Below are 12,556 nucleotides of genomic sequence, written 5' to 3'. Positions count from 1 at the left end.
AGTGTGTAACTTTAAAAAAAAAAAATCTTATTAGTTAATAGTGTCACTATGTTGTGACAGTAAAGACAGTCAGTGAAAAGACTGAGTTCCTCCACTTCCTTTCTGGGATACCATTGCCATCTGAAAAAAAACTAAACTAATAAGACAACAACAACCAGAGGAGGAGGAGGACCTTAGCGCTGTCAATCATGTAGGGACAGTTTTCTCCTCAATGTGAAACAGCTTAAAGTTCCAGGAAAACCGTGTGGCCATGCTAACTAGTCTGAGTATTTACACCAGGCTCTGCCATCAGGAAGAAGCTGTAGCGGTAGCGCTTACACAACCATGATAGACAGCACTAAGACCTGCCGCCTAGCTCTGATTGGTTGTTTTTAGTCAATACTGGGAGAAGACAGAGGAGCTAAATATTTTTCATAGATTGTCTCCTCCCAAACTGTCACAACATAGTGACAGTTTCAACAAATATGCAAAAAAAAGTTTTTTAGAAGTTAAATACTTTAAAAAAAAAAGAACATGACTTTTTTTATAAAATAGAAGGGCTTTAAGTATTGCAAAATCTCAAGGATTTTTTTTCGTTGGTACCTACTCAATACTTGGCTTCAGTCAATAATACATGATTCTGGTCATTTTCCATTACAATTGAGAAGCAGCTGCATGCAGGTTGGGTCATCATAGCAAGGCAAAATCTTTAAAGTAATCTAAAGTGGTCCGTATGGGAAACAAACACAATGCCTTGTCATTAGACCATGGAGTTGTTTTGAGCGTTTAAGTCTTTTTTTTTTTAAAACAGCACTGGAGGAAGGAACAGAAGACACAAAGAAACACAATAACAAGAGTAAAAGGGAGGAACAGAGGGAAAAACGTCCTCAGTTTTATGTAGAAAAAAGCATAAAACTAAGGAAGGAAAAGCACAAAGAAAAAGAAGAAAGTCCAGAAAGAAGGATTCAACAAAAAATAATGGCAGAAAAAACAATAGCTACAGCAACAAAATTTTCTTCCATATTCATATTTTCCCAATCCTCTCCAGGTCTGGAAAGTCCTGGAATCTGAACCCAATCACTTCCAGGTTGCACTGGAGCCCTGATGGTGTCCGATGCTGCGTTATGATACTTTGAAGGCGCAGTGAAGATAAAAGCGAAAGCCAGAAAAAACCCGATAAGATATTTATGCCTCATTAGCTAAGTCAATATATTCGCTCCACGCTATCAGAGCAGCTGAAAGAAATCTAACGGATTTATTTGCATCTAAATGAGGCGTTTCTGTCTGCCCCCCTTTAAAGACCTATCTGGCTACATCTGGAATCGTCGCTTGTGTGTTCAGCCAAAAGTGAACTTGCCTGACACTAATGAGACACTGTATATCTGCAATACCTGAATATACACACCCTCCCACTGGATGTGTCAAGCCAGGCTCTGTTTCTTTGTTAAGAGTCAGACCTTCTGGCATCTCTGGCTTGTGGAACACTGAATAAGGCTTGTCACTGCATCCAAAGCACAGCCTGAAAAAAAAACACAGCCTGTTCATCAGTATGAGATATAAGTATATATCTTTTACATAATAAGTGATACAAAATCGATAGGAAATACTCATCAGGTTGGGTGTGGTATTGAGCGGCAGCACCCATCACTTATCCTCCTCTCAGGAGGACGACAGGCACAACACTTGCAAAAAAGTAGCATCATCCATCAAAAGTTTGGAACGACAGAATGTTCCGAGTCCCTGCTGGTTCTGAGCGTAACCTTGACGACGTCGTGGAGCACCAAACACTAACCAAGCAATATTATTTTTCAAAGGTTTCATCAGGAAAGCGTCTCTATGGCTCATCGGGCTCCGGAAATGGAGGAAAATTTAGCAAAGTCGCTTAAGAAATTACACTGAGAAATGGCAGGCTATCTAAAAATGTGAAATGATTTAAGATGCTGATCTGAAGAGACACAAAAAATTCAATCTGAGCAACAGCAATAATGTGCTTTACTGAGCGTTGATCACCTGGAATAAGACGGAGAAATTACTGATGGCTGCTTAATGAAACTACAGGGAGAAATCAGGGAGACACCTGGAGCTAAATGACTGACTCAGGAGGCAGATTACTGATCAAGTATAAAAAAAAAAATTAAAAAAAAGACATCTGACAGAGACAGAATCACAATTCCATCATCAATTCAGCGACCAAATTTAATGAGATTATTATTTGACCTTGGCAGAGAGTTAAAATAATAACTTTTTATGGACTAGTGAAAAACTGAAATACTGAGCCGTCTCAAAGCATGTTAGGCATTTATCTTTGCATCCAAACCAAATAGAACAAATGTTATAAGCAAATATTCTTGAAAATCTATTTCCAGGTCAGCAGTCTTTTGAAGGACCATTACAGAGATAATCAATTTCAACTTAGAATTGACAAAAACACACTACCTGATGATTGTTTGCATGTGGAAGGAAAGCGGCATCTCTGGGAAAAAACCCAAAAAACTCTTACCAGGACAAACTCCACACTAAAATCCTTTCCTTTGAGAAATCTGAAAATTACAGGAACTGCAGTAAGATCAGCAGAGTTTAGTGGCAAACTATTTTTCTTTCTGTTCAAAGTAAGCTTTTAAAACTTTAACAAATATTTTTTTCCTTTATTCGCACACTGACAGAATACAAGACGGCAGATGGAGAAGTTATAAACTGGCATTTCATCTCACATTGTTCAAATTAAGGGTCAAAATTGGGAACAGAAAATGTTTTATCATCTGTGGCAAGAAAAGAAAGTGAAAAGAAAGAAATTCAGAATCACCAAGAAGAACACTCTTAATTTATAACAACTATACTTTTAACTCACTGCTGTAGTTTGAGTACTAAAGTGATTATTGCTGTTGCATTAAGGTTCAGGGGTTTGCATATTGACTAAGTGGATATGTTGGACAAACCAATATTAATTATGAAAAATATCAACCCACCCTGCCAGTTTTTGGCAGCTGACCACTGCTGCACATCATCATGCCAAATGATCCATTTTGGAACTATTCTGTTTTTGTAATTGCACATCGTTTGATAAAACTATTGTAATCACAGCCCAAGTCCAAATATCTGTGTTGTTTTGGAGCACCACTGGACAAAGAACTGAAAGGTGCTGAGTGCTTTGCTGTTAAGGTGCTTTGTGACTTTTATCTCAATTCTCTGTATTTTTTCCCAAAAGCGAGCCTTTAAGGTTAATAGGAAAATCTAAATTACTAGGAGGCTTGAGAAAACCGACTGGCTTCCTATCAGGTTGGATAAATGTTATTGTAGAATGGAAATCATATTACAGAATGTAAAAGTACTGTAAAGTAAAGTAATGTAAAATGTTTATACTGCTTTGTACTTTCTTTGCACAAGACTAGTTTATCAGGGCCTCATTACAGTAAAATATACAAAGACTTGAAAGATCATTTTCTTGATTTCATTATTCACCCTTTGAACTTTTTGGAATTTATTTTATAAGGAAACTGTACCATATTGAAAACTGAAGTATGCATTTAATAAAAAATAAATGAATAACAAACTATTGTCATATTTTAATAGAGCCAGCCTTACTTGGGGTACTTGAGTTTTATGTCCAGTTTTTGTAGAATTGTTTCAATTGCTATTAATCACAGTTCTTGAGGAGAACTTAAAATTACTGACAGGTCTAACAAAAAAGGGTTTCAGAAATCAGAAAATCACTGAAAAAAATATTGAATTACTTTATTTAGTCTGATTAACCTGTTGCTTGTCTTGCTCCAGGATGGCTTCTAGTGTTTGCATCGTGTTTCGATGGAGTGTGCAGCGGTTCTATTACTTTACAAAAATCCCAACTCACTACTTAGGATCAGATTAGAGATTTGGCAGTCTTTGAAACACAACAGAAATGCATATTCAATCATTTATCAGACTCCGACTTTCACTCACACAGCTCCAGTTGCCGGATAGCTCGTTAGAGGTGTGAGGAGGCTCAGTCTTATGTCAAAATCACATTCCTGTTTTGCTTAGAGCTCATTACCAGCTCAAGGTTTTGATCTTTACCAGAGAGAGGTAGAGCTGGAGCTGAAACCTCTCTCCTTGCCTGAGTGTTAAAGGTGTGAATTTCAAAGAGGAGCTGGATATGGTTTTGGCACGTGTCTGAGAAGGGAAATAAAATATTATGTCATTTCATCTGTAGTTTTAAGAATTCAGTAGATGCTTTATTCCTCTTTCCGTTTGACTCTAACACCCCAATGCACAACTCTGGAAGTTGAACTGAAAGATGTGTGGCCTTTGGTAAATAACTCTCCAATATGACAAATGTTACAGATAGGCAGTACTGTCACAGGATTATCATGAAGCTGCTCAGATGTTGCAACAACCTGACATTGAAGCCACTTCTTCTAATGCTGCTCTATCCAGATGCTCTGACTTTGCTGATGACATTGTTGCGTTTTAGGATTGTATTTTTGCTTTCAACAGGATAAATGCACCGCTAGCTAACTTTATGCATGCGTGTGCAAAAATGTCAATTTTCTGCTAATGTCGAACAAATACAATTTTGCAATTGTGGTGTTTTCTATAAATAAGAAAGAATTAAAATCACACATGAATAAGTCTGCTCTCATGATAAAAACATCATCCTTCAACCAGACAGAGGCCAGTCCAGAACTGAACGTAGTTCACTCTGTGTTTCAAAAGTGTTTCTCCGTTAAGTTGATATATTTTTAAAAATATTTTTTTAATGTTGATAGTTTTTGTTAATAAAACATGTTTTCTTCATAGTGTAATTTTATTGCTGCTAGCTCTTTGTTAAGCATGACGGGTTTATTTCAGTTTGTCTAATTCTAATTACAGTAACCATTACACCTGAAATTTTAAACGTGGATAATTTTCTAGTTTTTACATTAATTATAGTTTCTAAACTATTTCTACTATAAAATATTTATCCCGTTTTTCTACGACATTGACATGGGTGATTTAGTTCAGGTCACATATCCTTCGTCAGCATAAATGGGAAAATTATCATGAAGGATAAACAGGTCTGTGAAGATGAGTCATTTTTAGAAATATATTTTCCAGGCTAACTACACAGAAATGACTTCAGGGAACTCCTGAAACATGTTGCATGCAAAGCATTATGAATTTTCTCAATTTCTGTCCTACAAAAAAAGAGCTGAATCAAGATGCTTGAACTAAATGACACCATAAATAAAGTTCCTATTTACTGCAAGAGTTCACTAACGGAATCCAAATGTTATTGCATTTTAGGCAATAAAATGTTTATTTCCTTATTTTAAAAAGAAATTGATTTGTTTATCTCAATCTAAAACTATATAAAAAGGCTTTAGTTGTTTAATGAAAAATCTGTGGAATGTGCCAATTTTTTATCTGAATAATCAATAAATTGTCAGAATAATCGCTGGAATAACCGATGACTATAATAATTCTTAGCTGTAGCCCTAAATACACGACTTTAGGTAAAACAGTCTAACATCAGATATTGGATTTGAAGCAGTTCTATCGCAGTAGAAATACTGAAGTTAAGCAGACGGTACTCAAAGCACAACAATGAGTAAACAATAATATTTGATCTGACTCTTCACTATGTTGATGCGCTCATCTCAACTTGATATAGAGCTTGAAATGAATGATAAACAAAAAAGTCCTGAAAAATTTCTCGATTATTCTAGCTATTGCTTATTTAAAATAAGCGGATGCGGCTGCCATTTTATAAATACCAAGTTCACTACAGTTACGGGGACCGTAGAGGAAGCTCTTTACTTAGAGCTGGGGCTGTGGGACGCACCCTCATTGTATGTCAGTTTTGATTGGCTGATAATTCTGTCAGTCATGCCAACTGAGGCCTACATGGCATTTTTCACGAAGGGGTAGTAGGAAATTAAAGTGAAACCTCAACGATACCAATTTCTTTTGTAGAATAAAAATTAAATTGTAGATAAAATTAAATGTGATTAAAACATTTTACACTTTTTCTTTTCAATTTTCTAGGGCTAGCAGAGAAAGCCCTGCTGGTACAGACAGCCCACCACTGCCTGTTTGACACTTAATGACCTCTTTGAAACTCTGTAATTCAGGTTTTTCTTTAATCACCTTGTTTAACCCTATGAACTAAAATACTATTAGAGCTCCTCAATAGTTAGTTTTCTTGAAACAGTGTCATTTTACCCCTGTGCTACTCTTCAAGTTTACAAGCACGTGTGGATCTGTCAGGCATATGTTAAGTAAACGACTAACTAAACGTTATGTGGATATGATTGTTGCTCCACCTTGAGCAGACAGCCATCACAACACAGAGGTGGGGTAATTAAAAACTGTCCTTGTCTAAAAGTAACTTAAGTCTCATGTAGAGATTTGTTGTCTGGGATTTCTTTAAACTTCTATAAATAATTATATGACACTCCAGAAATACCAGTTGCCCTTTAAATTACTCGCTTGGGTCCTCACCATTCAATCATGGTGCGGAGTTAATTAAGCTATTCCACGAGTAATAAAGAAGATAGATGACACCCAGTCATACACACGGTGAACAATCCTCTGTGACAGCAACTGAAGACTGGTAAGGTCAGAGCCCCAACAATTGATGGAACTGTCATCCCATCACAGTGGAAATCCACCAGCAGAATGGGGTCATGGATTGACTTTCCACAGCTCCAGGGGGCCAAACAAATGGCCTGAGACAGATTGGTGGCCTTGTCTCCAAATGCTAAACCTCAGAATCCAATCTGAGCAGTTATCAGTCATTTGTTGGCAGTGTCATCAATTCACCTGACCAGTAATGATCGTACAGTAGTGGGAGTTATTGACTCACTGAAGCTCCAGGAATATGGAGTGTAGGGGCTGTCAGTTAAAATCCCTGAGATCAGTCAAACAATCCATCATCGTGTTCTTCAAACATTAGCATAAAAGAGTTTGAGGATGATGATTCTGCATTAAAGTATTCTGGGTTTTATCACTTTCAGAACTGTCAAAGTTATCTGCTTCTAACTTCTGTCACCTGATGGAAATTTAAATCTACCAGACATGAGTCTATAGGCTGCACAGTGGCGCAGTTGGTAGAACTGTTGCCTTGCAGCAAGAAGGTCCTGGGTTCGATTCCCGACCCGGGGTCTTTCTGCATGGAGTTTGCATGTTCTCCCTGTGCATGTGGGGTTCTCTCTGGGTTCTCCGGCTTCCTCCCACAGTCCAAAAACATGACTGTTGGGTTAATTGGTCTCTCTAAATTCTCCCTAGGTGTGTGTGCATGGTTGTTTGTCCTGTCTGTCTCTGTGTTGCCCTGCGACAGACTGTCCAGGGACAGTTAGATTTTTTTCTGTTCCCTAAAACTCTCCTGAACCTTTGCAGGTGTTCTTCAATGCATCTCAACAAATCACAAAACATGAGTCTGAAAAAACAAGAGACAGCAATTGGTTTGGAAACTAGTCATTTTCCAAACTACAATGTTTTTCTACTGCGGACCAATCAGATTTCAAAGCAGACAGTACTGTGTTTCTGGCTAATAACAGTCTGCATTTTTCTTTGAGATTTAATTTGACAATTATGGATTAAAAACAGCCACTTGAGGTGCTTCCCTTGTCCTAAAGACTAATGTAAAAAATAAACATAAAAAATCAACACAATGGTCAATTTTCCACTTTAATTTGTACGCTGAAAATCTATATATGGAGACAAGTTTCCTCACCCACCCAGAAAACACACTCATGACTACATTAAGACTCAGCTCAACAGAGACATGGATCTGTATAAAAACCAATTCTATCTGTGTTCGATGGAGAAATAAAACAGGAACAATCAGCTATGAACAAAGTCTGTGTGGCACCGACTTGTTTGTCATAACAGAGACCAAAGAGAAGTGAGGGGTGATAAGAGGATTTCTGCTGCTGTGGTACAGGGAGCTCTGCATATGGACTACAGCAGACCCACAACCAAACACAAGCACATGACTTTTGGCCTTACCGGCATTCCATACTTGATTACAATAGAGTCAATGCTCACAGTTGCATCACTGTCTCCAGGCTTGCAATTAGGTATAAATGGGTCCTTAGACACTTGCGACATCACACTTTGAGAGTCGATGACTTCTTCTATGTGATGCTTCCCACAGGAGATTTGCACTTTTTCCACACATTGAACAAATGGCTTTGAAAGAGAGAACATCTCACCTGCGTCAGCTTGGTTTCTGATGTTGTAGCCTGCAGAGGAAAAGCAGGGAGAGCATCCTGCAAGCTTCCATCAGCCAGTCGACTGGTCGCTGGGTAGAGGAAGTGCTACTCAGCACTGTATTAAAGCTGCAGTATGTACATTTTATTAAAAAAAAATGTTTACATATTTGTTGAAGCTGTCACTGTGGTGACAGTTAGTTATGTAGACAGATAATCTGTGATAAATAAATCTATCTCCTCTACCTATATATATACTGTATATATATATATATATATATATATATATATATACAGTATATATAAATGGTAAAATCATGACATTATTCCAGTAGATAAAATTTGACAAAGCTGAAAAACACGTTTTTCAACAAAGATAGTATGCATTGGGCGTACTGACATCACTGTGAACTATGGAAACTCAAGGTCTGCATTGGTATAAAACAAACACGGTTTTCCAAAAATGTAACTAAAATAATTGATTAATTGATAAAAATCGATTTATCTGCCTGCTAGCCAGTCCCTTCACATCATACAGCTATGAAAGGAAAGAGAAGACACCTGAACTCAGTTTTTGCCGTTGGACCTCATTGTTCCCTTGGCAACGTGCTTATTGGAGGCTAGTAGTTAATTCAGCCACCCAGAGAGACCGCTGCCCCGCTAACTGTCCTCTGAGGTCCGCCCGTTCAGTCTGATTGTCTTGCTTTGAGGTCTGTTTTTGCCTCCCTCCTACCTAATAAATTCAGAGTACAGCAACATAATGCCACAGAAAATCACAGATTCAGTTAAAAAGTAAATAAAAGCTCTTTAGTGGCAGCCAGCATCACCGGTGGCAGTTCTTTTAATTACCGTAACTCGGTTTATGATTTCACATCTTTATTGTTGCCTGGTGTTTGATCTGCTGCATTGACTAGTGTAAACTCCAGTCAGCACACAGCGGGTGCTAATGACACCCAAGGGAAAAATTCCCCCCAGCATGTTAATCGTGTCTTAAAGACTTAAAGAACTTTTTTGCGTTGTTATCTTCGGTTGCAACAATGTATCTTGTTTTTTGGGGGTTTTTTGCAGCCACAGAAGCCAAGGAAGTTTGCCCAGAGGCGAGGAAAAAACTCACAAGCAAAGGTTAGGCTGGCCTCTCGGCTGACGATGGTCCCGAAGGAGTTGGAGGCGAGGCACTGGTACGTTCCGGCGTCTTGGTCTTTGTTCAGATGGCTGATTCGGAGGTTGCCTCCAGAAAGGCTGTAGTGAGATCCAGCTTTGGGAGTGACTTCTGTACCGTTTAACTTCCACCTAAAGCAGACAAAAAAATGGAACCAGAAAGATTGGAAAAAATTAACATGGAAATGAAGACATTAAAACACTGTTCAAAGCAGACCGGGGCAACGACAAACACCCGACTCATGAGAACGTCGTGACTTGTACGTTCGATTGCATGAGAGGAATAAAAGGTGGTGGGTTCCCAGACATCGTGCCCTCCAGCTCGGTGTTAATGTAAGCAGCAGTGAACCGTTATGGTGCCAAGGACTTGACTCGGAGAACAGATAGCATTGCAGGCCATCCATCTTTCATAAGCCCAGTCAAACTGCATCAAATTTCCACTTAATCATTATGGCGCGACAATTAAAACAAATGCCTGCTAGCTCGCCTTCGCACTTGTGCATTCTAGAGCCGTGGGCATGATTATGGTTGGTGTTATGGGTGACCAACGAGGGGTATAATTCACTTAAAATGGCAGCGGACTCTCCAGTTTCTTATGCAGATGTATGTTATTAAGAAGAAACACAGGTGGGAGGAAATCCGTCATTTCTGAAAAATGGCTACAAGCAATGACAAGCATCAGTGGGGCCAAAAGGTGCTCCCTGGTTTGGAACCCGTATTATGAGAAAGAATTCATACCCTGGGAGTTTTCTCACATTTTTTCATATTATGCTGCCAACTACTCTGTCTAAGAGATCAACACAAAGTGCTGGAAAAATATTATTTTTTGCACACCCACCTACACAAGCAACAATACCAAAATCAGTGGTGTCCAAACTTTATGCCATGAGGGCCAAAGTTGTTTAAGTGAAAAGCACTTGGGGCCACAAACACTGTACATTTTTTTAAATAACATTCTCAAAACAAACTTTTGGTGCCTTTTTTTTAATCAACAATGAACTAAACAATTTTAATTTAATTAAAAGTAACAAAATAGTTAGATGTGTAAATTATTGTAGATACAAAACATAAGAAAAGGCCCACAGTTTGAAATTGCTTTGGGTTGCTTTTGAGAAAAAGTAGGTCAGTGTTTGTGGGTTTAGTTACTCCAAAACAAAGATGAATGGAAAAATGTCATTAATAAATGGGAATCTATATTTTATACCTAATATATCTCATAATTTTCATTTATCTGTAAAAAATGTTGAAAAACATCAACCACCTATCCAAATGGGATAGGTAGTTAAAGCAATCATCAACTAGCATTACGTCTTGAGAAATGTTTTGAAGAATGAACTTCTTTATTTCATAATTATGCATAGCTAAAAGCAGCGCATATCACATAAAATCCCCCCGGAAAACACTTAAGCTTATGAAATGAAAGACAAGAAAAGATCGTCTCACATCGTCTTTTAAAATAAATATGCAGTTCAGGTTTGATCCTGGTGATTTTGCTAGGTATTTCTTTGAGGAGTGTTTCTGCTTTGATTTCTTTCATTTAAGTCTCAGTTTGATTTCAGGTGCAGCTGAGAAAATATTGTGCTGCTGTTGTTGGGAGAACAAACACCTTGATGGGGCTTCGTTAAAGCTCCTCTGTAAATAGCTAACAGAAGTTGTGCGCAGCTGTTAGGTCTGCGACTCTCTCGGCTCTTGCTGGTATAAAGGTTTTGTCTCACTAAGCTCAAACAACCTTTCAGAAAAGATATTAACCATAATGTTATTTTACTGCTGTGCTTTGTTCATCTTTGACAGTATAGTGGCTTCTAAAATTCATGATACCAGTCTAAAGTTTTGCGTTCTGCCTCTGGCTGTAACAGGTTTTCTTCCCTAACCATGTTACCATGGCGATGCCACCATCATGCCTCACAATACAAGACGATGTGCCGACGTGAATTTCCACCACAAACAGCATTTTGGATGTTGACTGAAAACTTTTATTTCACCAGAGCACATTCTTACAGAAGATCGCTTCAACCTGGTTTATGGCAAACCTTGTGGATGGGAAAGTTCACTATGTTCAGCAAAAGTGTCTCCACCTGCCCTTTGGCACATTAACTGCTCATTATTGTGCACTTACATCATAAGGCTAATGACATTGTGGGAAATCCCTATGCAGATTTCTCAGGAGCTCTGGAAGTAAGGTTCTTGTGAATAGTTTTTTATTATCACTGATATCAATTATTTCACTGTTCTTGATGTGCAATAGTTTGGTGCAACGTGTCTCTTACAAAGTGATGTATAAATAAAGTTGAAATTGATACTAACATTAAGATTTTCTAATGCCCTGTGCAGGATGAACTCTGATCTTGTTCCTATTGCCTTCAACTACAAAAAGTTAAAAAAAACCTCTTGTTTTTCTTGTCCAGGCTTAACGACTGACCTGTCAACACATTCTCCCACCTGAGCTCTGGATCTCTGCAGCTCCTCCAAGGTGACTGTGGGCCTCTACTTTAAACTTCTCAACTTTCTCACTGACCTGTTTGAGCGTTCCTTTGGTCTTGTTCTCTAATGTTCTCCAACAAACCTGATGAATACCTTTGTAAAGCAGTGCATAATAGACCTAATCTGTCACTTGGGTTGCAGAAAATCAGCTATTTTTGGTGCCATGTCCGTGGCCGCCTGTAGAGCAGGAGCGGGGCCATCATAGAAAGCATGAACGGGAGCTGATTACACGAAAAACAATGTCAGACGAGTGCTGCCTGCCCACCTCTCTGCAATCAAATGTCTCAAAAACAGCAGAATTCTTGCGGGCCGGAGCATGGCAGCACTCACACGGCGCCGCTACAGACGACTCTCTTTTAATAGGCAAAATGTGCAGCACAATGGTCTTTTATGGCCTTTCTCCATAAGTAAGTGCACGCTCTCAAGAGCCTTATTACCACACACAATAGAGCAGAGCCTGCGGGAGAGAGGGATGCTTTCCCACAGGACCGCAGCAGCCATTCATTTGCAGCAAACAGAAAGAAATCAAGATATTTTCCAAGCCAAACAAACACCTTGCGACCTGAAAACAGCGGCAAAGCGGGCGGGAAGCGGAAGGAGCAGGTGACACACAGAGAGGAGTCTCGCTTTCTCTTTGAAAAGGATTTCCATCTAATACGGAAGCAGCCTTTTACGCAGCTGTAATTGCTCAGAGTAAGGCGGCATTGTATCAGAAGATAAACAGTTTAATCGGTGACAGCTTGAAAAGCCAAATGCTGCAAGAGATTTTC

General features: G+C 38.7%; 1 protein-coding gene across 2 annotated transcripts in view; it reads right to left on the bottom strand.

Moving 5' to 3' along the window:
• The window catches only part of cntn4 (contactin 4), a 227,757-nt gene that overhangs the window by 121,078 nt on the left and 94,123 nt on the right, over nt 1-12,556 (bottom strand). For both annotated transcript variants that reach the window (XM_028023527.1, XM_028023528.1), the window contains exon 4: nt 9,262-9,437. In XM_028023527.1, coding sequence (XP_027879328.1) covers nt 9,262-9,437 — 176 coding nt within the window. The remainder of the gene's footprint in view (nt 1-9,261; nt 9,438-12,556) is intronic.

This window comes from Xiphophorus couchianus, chromosome 7 (assembly GCF_001444195.1).
Source record: "Xiphophorus couchianus chromosome 7, X_couchianus-1.0, whole genome shotgun sequence".
Taxonomy (NCBI): Eukaryota; Metazoa; Chordata; class Actinopteri; order Cyprinodontiformes; family Poeciliidae; genus Xiphophorus; species Xiphophorus couchianus.
Note: the sequence above shows the minus strand (reverse complement) of the source record. Positions and strands in the feature narration are given on the sequence as shown.